Here is a 9,715-nt window from a genome sequence, read left to right as displayed (position 1 = left end):
CACGCTGCAGCCAGCATAAAGGACACACACGCAGGATCAGATGTCTTATTAACGGGTAAGTGTCTTATTTTATTTTTTTTTTCAAAAATCGGGGGTGGCTTACTTAATGGGGATGTTTTAAAATCGGGGAAACACGGTAGTGTATATAATAGTATAACGAAACTAATTTCTATCCCAGTAATATTCATACCCCTCTATTAAGAAAACATTTTATCCCCTATTAAAAATTGTACCCTTTATTATAAAATCATATTTACCCCCAGTAATACCTATCTATCTCTAATAAAACCATAACATAGCATACCCCAGTAATAATTGTGCCTCTTTATAATAAAATAAATATATTCCTTAGAAATTAGGCCTTATGGTTCCAGTTTTGTGAATAGCACGTGCATTTAAGGTGAGCTCCAGATGCATTATTGTATGTCAGAATGAGCGTCCTGTCCACATGACGAGCTTCCAGGGCTGATAGATGAAACATGAAAATTTTGGATATTGAAAACTGACTCTTTAATTATTTGAATGTAAAAAAATGTTTTTAAATCTGTTACCATGTTTCTGATTTGTTATTTGAGTTAAAGGTTGAACATGAAATTGGCCTTAAAATTTCATGCAGTTCAGTTCAGATGAGCCACATTAATGTTTAGTAAAAATGTGAGTTTCAATGCAGACTTTCCCAAAATGCCCTAAAGCACCAACAAATGATCGGAGGAAATGCAGCAGACTCTTCAGTGAAAGCAGCATGGCAGGATTCCCATTAGAAAGCAGGGCTGAGCTTCAAATGCTTGAAGTGTGATTTAATGCAATTTTGTTTTGGTGTCAAAATATTCATAATTATATTTTATTTTAAGTCCTAAGTCACCCGGCCATCTGCTGCTTTTTTACCCACTTCTTGGAATTAAATCTTGTCAAAAGTGAAACCATGAAGTTGGCCTATATAGATTCTGCTATCACTGGTTCTGCACTCTGGAAACTATCTATGTATTATTCTACGTAACATATGTTGGCTACCAATAGGTGTTGGCTGTGTAGAGATGTGGCCCTTACCTGCTGCCATGCTGGGGTTGGTCAACCTCTAACATACTTTCATTTGAGTTGCTTTATTAAAGACATTAAGAATCTTCATAAAATTATGTGTTTGAAGATCCACTTCAATTATCAAGTTATATGTTGAGGAAATCAGTAATATTGATTCACATAATTCAATTATTGAAGTTATATTAAAGAACATTCACACTATTTATTAAATGAAGTCTTTGGTTAAGGAGCTCCAGTCTTCAGAAATAGAAAACTGGATCTACAAAATGCACTGGTACTTGACCAAGAACTGGGGATGTGTGGGGGCAGGTTGGTGTACTAACTAGGTTTTGTGTTTGGTGAAAATAAAGTGAAAACATTATATAATTAACCCAAAGGTTGCATGTTGTATTGATTCAGGATTAGCAGAAAATTAGGTGAGAATATCATATGGACGTGTGAGGAAATGTATATACCAAAGGTTGGTTTCTGCTCCCACATATTTACTCATCTTTCCTGCTAGTGATGCGCCAATTCATCTAGGATGGGTTTACGATCGTTTCAGTGGCTCATCACTAGGTTTCTTGATATATCGGGGGAACATGATATCTAGCATGGAAGCATGGTTGCCCAGAGTTTAGATTTATTTCAATCAAATGTAACAATAGATTAAGCTACATTTCTTTGCCACCATATTTCTAATATCAGATCAAAATGCTTGATTTTTACAGTTCACAAAATGAATGACATATCACATTTTCCTAATCCTTCACAGTCTGGATTTTATAGAGTATTTACACTTGATGCCGCTTTTTTTTGCAATTGATGAGATTAACAAGGATCCAAATCTTCTTCCCAACATTACTCTGGGCTATCACTTGTTTGACACATGCGGAAATAATATAAAAGCAATAGATTCCATTTTCAAGATTTTGGCCGGTTATAGAAGAAATGCTCCAAACTATTCATGTATGGAAATTACCGAGGTTGCTGGTTTTGTGGGTGATACCACTTTCTTACCAACATTTACCATGGCTGAACTCTTGAGTATTTACCAGTACCCCCAGGTACATTGTCAATGATCACCATCCATCTTGACTAAGCTTCAGTTCTGTAAAGAGTAGTTGGCAAATAATAAACAGGCTAGATGTGCAAAGTTAGTAGATAAGTGTTCCAACATAATTATTTTTATGTTTTCTAATTTCAAGGTGCTGAGCAACAACATCTAAATTTTTTTGCAGGGTGTAATATCTTCTATACCTACTGTGTGGTTGGTCTAGGAAGATATGAATACATAAGATGAAGGCTTGCTAATGAGATCTTAAGAGATAAATAGTACTAAAAAAATTTTATATAGAAAATGTCTTTTACTTCTAGGTCTTCAACCTTCTAGTGCTGCCAATATCGATTTATAGATGTATTAGATACTGGTAGATAAATGTACAGTCAATACTGGTGAAATAGGTCTTTAATTACAAAAGTAGCCATTTGGGACACCTGTAGGCTTGACCTTCAGCTCTTTGTTCACTGGCTCAAAGTATGGTATTTGTAGGCTTGCCTAGTGAAAAAGAAGTAAATTTCCTCAAAAACTAATGATCTCATGAGCTACAATATACTACATTTATGTTGAGTCATATTACAAGTATTGCATTGCCTTAATATAAATAAAATCTAGGGCCATGTGGCTTGGCTTTGGTCAGTTTCTGACATCCTTAGAACAGAAGGCATGTACATGTCCCATTCCATTGGAATCATTTATCAATTTAGGATCGTAGATGAAGCCATGTAAAAAATATTTACATCACTTGATGGTCAAATGTCCATGAACAATAGATTATTTGAAGTATAGAATAATGATATAGAGGAATTTATCTCGAAGTGCAAACAGATTGCTGGTCATCATCAGAGCTGTCTATGAAAAAAATAACTTCTTTAAATAAGGACCGACAGAACAGCTAAAAAATGGAACCAGGTAGTGGTGAGGTAAGCAAAAAAGCAACTAAAAAATGTATCTAAGAACTGCACAAACTGCTCCATTTATAAAGCAGTGCATCTGAAGCTCGCTGACATAGGGCTGCAGCCCAAGTCCATCTTTCTTGAACATATACATCGATAACTTCTATGTGCCACAGCAACCCTTCATAGACCTTACCCGCCATACAATGCCACCATGACAAGGACAATTAAAGGACAAATCCAGTAAACCCAAAGGCTGTCCCTTTCCCCACCTTTATGCTTGCCCATAACCAACCCAGACATGCCAACATGCACCTACTTAATTAGGATATCCTGGAGTTTGTTGCAATTGAGGCTGAAGGCCATGGCTTTACAGTGCCAAAACAAAGGAAAGTTACATGTCTGGAACAAGTAATGAGCAGCAATAAAAATAAGGACCAAAGTTGCCCGAAGCAGATTTTTCCAGGATCGTAACATCATGCATACATTTATGAATACACAAACACAAAAAAAAAAAGGTCAGCGGTTGGTAGACCATTGTGACATGTACTTGCTCAGATCATCTTTTACTGCAACAATCTTGTACAATTGTACATTTGTACAATATATTGCATAATTCTTTTATATTGTGTTTTTAACAGGTCAGCTATTATGTCACTGATCCACTGCTAACTGACAGACAAAAGTTCCCAAGGTATTACAGCACCATTCAGAGTAGTCGGACTTGGTATGAAATGGTCATAAAATTCCTGAAAATTTTTCAGTGGAATTGGGTTGGAATCATCACACTGAGTGACGGCACTGGAGAAACAGAATTACAGGAGCTGAAAAAAGAGATGACCAGAAATGGAATCTGTATAGAATTTGTTATCTCCCTAACCAGCAATGTGGAAATTAACAGAAAGAGAAGGATGATCATTAAAAAGGCAACCACAAACGTTGTCATAGTATGCGGCCATTTTCTGATTGAATTCATTGACTTTTGTAGAGAAATAAATGCTCTCAGGCAAAATATTACATTAATACTCAATCAGGCATGGAATTTTGTTTCACTGACAGATATCATCCTAAGGGAAACAATTAATTGCAGCATAATACCCTGGCATCCTGCCCGATACCTTCCGGGATTAGATATTTATGTACATGATGTCCATCCATCCAAACGACCAGCCGATCCACTGTTGGAGGAAATTTGGCTTCTGAAGTTTAATTGTCCTTCTTCGAGCTCTAACAAAAATTTTATATTTAAGTTTCTTGGTTTTCTCCCTAATAACACCTGCACTGGGAGGGAATCTTTAGCAATTGATTTCTTTAACAAGTATGACTCCAAGATGTATTTCACGTACACTGCAGTTTATGCTCTGGCTCACGCCATGAACAATATGAAGCTAAATAGAAATATGTTTGGAAAATATGGATTAAGGCAAAAAGTAGGTTCATTTCGTGATATGTGTATCTGTTTTATAGATAATAGGCCAGAATTATCAAACCTCACCATGATCAGAAAATTCAGTATTATATTCTTAAAAATCATTTGATATTTATTTTCAATCCTGGACCACACCCATTGCAGATTGTCTGGATCACCCAGGCTCTCCCATGACAGTTTATCTTCTCCAGTCCTGTAAATCCCAATCCCAATGTAAATCAGGCCCAATGTGTCTATTGTTTGTTCTAGGTGAAGGAGATCAACTCAATGTAAATTGTCTTAACATTGTATGACATTCTGTTGTAATTAGAACCTGTCTTCCTTTGTTGTCTTTAGTTATTCTTATTTCATAATTATAATAATATATATATAATGATTGGTAGCCAGAGACCATGTGATCCAGGCTGCATTTATTTATAGCGGGGAAGAAATTCCTTCTTTAACCCGATTAATAATGTTAGATATGCATACATTTTCCCATGGATATTAGCTGTTTATTTTGAAGATGAAACATTAGCAGCATTCAAACTAACCTAATATTCAAACACACCTAAAATATGTGTCTTCATTGTCATCTCAAACATCAATGGCTCCTCACCTCTGGGTGGTGTACATCTTACAAAATACAGGAGGTACAGGGCAGTACTGACACCAGTGATGGGTATTGGGGCTGATACCCTAGATAAGGGCACTTATGGCTATAGATCCATTGCATATGTACACAGGGCTGGACAAGCAACATGGACCTACTGAGGAAGGAACATTGCATGTCTGAAATGAGTTAATGGGTGAGACAAGCAAACATTTTTGCAAAGAAAAAAAAAAAACGGGCTTCACCGAAATTGGTGATAAAATATCAGCAAAGCCTGCAGTGTGCCTTTATTTTATTTAAAACTTTTAAAAGTTTTTATGCAAAAACTTAAAATGTTTCTAGATTTCAGGCACATTTTAAATAAAGTTCAGATTGCAACCAATCAAGACAGGCCCAATGATACCATAATGAGAAGAAAGCAGAGATTTGAGCCTTAAAGAATGGGACAAGTGATGTCTCTTCTGCAGTAAAACATTCACACCTGCCTGATTCTTCCCTTGCCTGGTACATCCCAGATTTCCCTGCAGTTACCAGAAATGAATAAACGTCTGTGAACCTGTGTGGGAGTTTTGTTATCCCAATCAGGTCAATTATGATTGTCGAAAATCAAAACAAGAAAGATAGAATGTAAGAAGATGGCAATGCCAGCTATGAAAAATATACAGATTAATATAAATAGATTTGAGTTCTTCAATTTCAGCCAGGCTTCTCCTCTCCCTGCTTGAACATTTCTGATCCTCCTGTCTGTGTTCCTGCACAAATTAGTCTGGTCTGCCAGTCCTTAGACTCCCAATTTCCTTTATTGGGTCATCTAGAGAGCCTCCCTTCTTTTCATTAAGAGTATTCAATATTTGTATTTAATATTTCACAATCCTGTTTTCCTACTTACACTGGTGCCTGGGGTTTGTTCCTAACAGTGACAGGGCCTTTATCCCTCACTTACTGTTGTCCCCAGGCCATTCCTATTCCCTCCTACTCCACTACCACTGACCATTGAAGCATTCTTTCTCATATTGGCTGCCAGGTCATTCTTCTTACTGACAGCTAAGGCATTTTCTTTGCACTTACTGGTAGAATTTTCTTATTGCTGAAACTCTTGCTCTTACAGATTTTTGGCATTGGGGATTATTCCTTTCACCGATCCCCTAGGACAACTTTCGTACCATTGAGTGCTGAAGCATTCTTCTTCCTACTAACCACCAGGCCATTTTTCCTTGACTTTCAGGACAATCTTTCTCCCACTGACCACAAGGATATTCTTCCTTTCACCTACCTATTTACATACTTTCTTCCACTGAACCATGTAAATATTCTATCAAGTATTGGCTAAATCTTTCTTCCTGCCAAGGCATTCTTCTTCCAAATCACTGCTGGGTTTTTCTTTTACCATTGGCCCCTAGGAAAGAGATGGCCAACAGACCAGAAAGACAGTCTTTATCCCGCTGACTGCTAGTTCATTCTTACAATCACTCGCTGATAGTTCATTCCATTCCTACTATTGGCCATTTGGCACCAGGGCATACCTTTCCCTACTAATTAATGATACTGGGGAACTAAAAGTAAATCATTTCTCCTCCCTCCGATATCAAAGCAACTTTCATCATTTTTTTGGATATGAGATTTAACCCTATACCAACATTATAGGACATTTTTGAGGCCAATTAAATAACAATGTTTGCCAAAATTCAAAATGATGAATTAAAGCAGACCTATCATCAAATGTTTTACATTGAATAAAATGGTGGCTAACCCTTTCCTCCTGTGTTACTGAAAGGGAAACCTGCAGCCTCCTGTGTACATTACAGCAAAGCCCCTTCTGCACATGGCCTCTAATCGTTTTTACCTTTAGGGAAACCTTTAAATAATTATCAAGTTTTCGGGAACCCCTGGTAAACCAATTTTTTGGGCACAATAGGAGAAAAAGCCCCTTAAATTGTTGGCTAGCAGAGCAACCCTTACAGCGACCCTACCTTTATAGGCCACAAAAACATCATTTGAGTAATTCAGCTGGTGAAAAGGGAAGCAATATGTTCTAATAAATATTTTTTTTCTTTTTAAAGCTTCACAGATACGTCAAGACAGTTAAGTACATAAGCCCCATTGGAGAGAAGATCTTCTTTGATGAAAGAGGAGAAGTACCCTCTGTGCTTGGAATGGCATACATACTCTTATATAAACCGGACGATCTCCCACCAGAACATTCCAGGCTGAGAGTACAATCCTTTGCAACCAGTGAGACATTACCAAAACGAAGAAAACCAGAAGATTTTCCGGTACAGCTCAAATGGAAACAAAACAAAGTAAGAAAAAGTCCACTTCCCAAATTCAAAAAGAAGTGCATGGGCCACACACTATGGTTTTGGTACAGGAATGCACAGATGATTAAATGTCTTAGAGGGTAATTAGGTACTAAGTAGGTGTTGCATGCGTACTGATGCTTCTAGAACACCATGGATAAGAAATGTAAAAGCAGAAAGAATTTCCACACTTGAACAGAGAGTCAAAAATGTTGTTCAAAATTGTTCCCCAGTATAATCCCCCCACTTTTGGCATAAAGCCTGCCTGGTCTTTTTCAACCAGAGAAGTTATGCCTATTTTAAGTCTTCACATCAGGATTGTTGCTAATAACTTGACTTCTAAATTGAGCAACGATATTGAGCAGTAGTTCGCCCATGACATGTGGTCTGCATTGGGATTAGGCAATATACAAATTCTCACAGTCAGAGTGTCAGCTCCTATCCGGCCCTCTTTTAGAAAATAGTTGAAATAATTGTCCAGGTGGCTAAGATCTGCACAATTTTTTTTGTAATAGGAGGCTGTAAAGCCATCTGGCCCAGGGCCCTTTTTCAGTTTTAAGTTGCATATGGCTATCACTATATCCTCAGGTGTGATATTTGCTTCCATATTTCTAGCACCTTTTCTGGGAGAGAAAGTAGCTGAAGATTGGACAGAATTTTTTTTTGGTGCGGCGGTATCGCTGTTGGCATAAATAATGCACCACCAAGCCTGGAATTCCTCCAAAATTTTTTGGTGGTTGCTAGTAGGGCCATGATTGGGTATACATTTGAATTATGGGCTCTGGTCATATGCCTGAGGCTATTAGCCAGTGTAGTGTCTGCTTTGCCTTCAGGTAATATTTGTTACCAACTCAGCGGAGGTGCTAATCTCCTGGTCGTTGAGGCTCAGTTCCAATTCCGTCCTTATAACCTCCAGTTGCTTAAGTATAGCAGCTGAGGTGCATTTTGCCTGTTCTGTAAGTGTTTGGAAACGGAGCTCCAGTTCCACCTGTTCAGCCTTTCTCATTTTCTTTTTACGGGACGCTTGTTGGATTAATATGCCCCTTATCACTGTGTTATGTCCTGTGTTTCTTTGCGAGAAAAATAATCCCTAAATTGTTCTTGCATTAGGATTAATACATCTGGATCGCTCAAAAGGGAATCAATGGGGGTCCAACTGTTAACTTGTTTACACACTAAGTAGAGAACGAGAGACAGTGTGTCATGGTCTGACCATGAAATCGCTAGGAGTTTGCACTCCAGTACCTGGGGTAGGAGGGAAGAGGAAAATATGTGGTTGATCCTAGACCAAACCTTATGGGGATGTGAATTATGGGTATAATCCTGCATTTCTGTCCAGCAGTCTACAAGATTGCGATTTTGCATACTCTTAGGGAACACTCCTTGTGCCTGGTCTAGCTTCACTATGGTGGGGGAGATGAAACCTTTCTCCTATCTAGGTTAGAGTGCACCATCATATTGGAGTCAGCACACATTATCACTCTACCCTCCTGACACTTTTGTAGTAATTTGCGGGTAAAAGGTAATTGCTTACTATTGGGGGCATAGTAGCAGACCAGTGTCATGGTGGAGTCACTTAAGAAGCCCACTAAAGTGATGTAACGTTCTTCTGGGTCTTTGATTTGAAATCGCAAGTGAATGGTAGATTACATTTAATATGGATTAAAACTTCTTTTTGTCTGGTTGACCTATTTGCCATTAATATATATGGATAGTGGGAACTGAAGTATTTAGGGTGAGTTTGTAGAGAAATGTATCTCCTATAGACAAATAATGTCTGCATGTTTGCCTTGAAAAACTTGAAATGCTTTTGATCTCTTTGCAGGGGAATTTAAACCTTCCACATTAAGACTGATTATGTTCACTGACTTTGTAAGGTATTAAAGGTGGCTAAAAATGGGGCACTGGGGTCAGCTCAACCCCAGGGCTCCAGTCTCGGAATCAAAAGAGTAGAATAGCAGGGGCATTTTGGGTGGGTATGGATACACGAGGGTAAACAAATAAACTTTTGTACGGACATTGTTATGGCAAGTAGCACCAAAATAAAAAAAAAGACATCTTAGGGATCGAGAACAAAGACCTGCCCATAAAGAACAAGTCAAATAGGCATCATTTGATTCAGCAGTGTCCGCCGCCCTAGTGAGGCCCATCAACTGTAACAGGTATACTAATTTCAAAATTAACCTTGATCAGTATAAGGTATTAATGAAGAACAAAAACTCTCGTTCTTTAACACAGCATCATAACATTTTCCCCATTTTCACCCTGGTGAGAAAAAGGTGTACACTGGTTCTCTTTTTAGAGAAAACTTCTGTATGATTTACCACAGGCATCTTCTTTCTGTTTTCAAACCCCTGCCTAATTGGTAGGTGTCCATACAAAAGGAAAAAAGGATCCCAAAAAATGTTTTCTTCTTCTTACTTC

At 37.9% G+C, this 9,715-nt stretch overlaps 1 protein-coding gene across 1 annotated transcript in view; it reads left to right on the top strand.

Annotated features, from left to right (window-relative positions):
* The window catches only part of LOC140327566 (vomeronasal type-2 receptor 26-like), a 41,932-nt gene that overhangs the window by 16,051 nt on the left and 16,166 nt on the right, over positions 1-9,715 (top strand). The window contains exon 2 of the mRNA XM_072406955.1: positions 7,055-7,294. Coding sequence (XP_072263056.1) covers positions 7,055-7,294 — 240 coding nt within the window. The remainder of the gene's footprint in view (positions 1-7,054; positions 7,295-9,715) is intronic.

The sequence above is a fragment of the Pyxicephalus adspersus genome, chromosome 3, assembly GCF_032062135.1.
Source record: "Pyxicephalus adspersus chromosome 3, UCB_Pads_2.0, whole genome shotgun sequence".
Lineage (NCBI taxonomy): Eukaryota > Metazoa > Chordata > Amphibia > Anura > Pyxicephalidae > Pyxicephalus > Pyxicephalus adspersus.
This window is presented reverse-complemented; position numbering and strand designations above follow the sequence as displayed.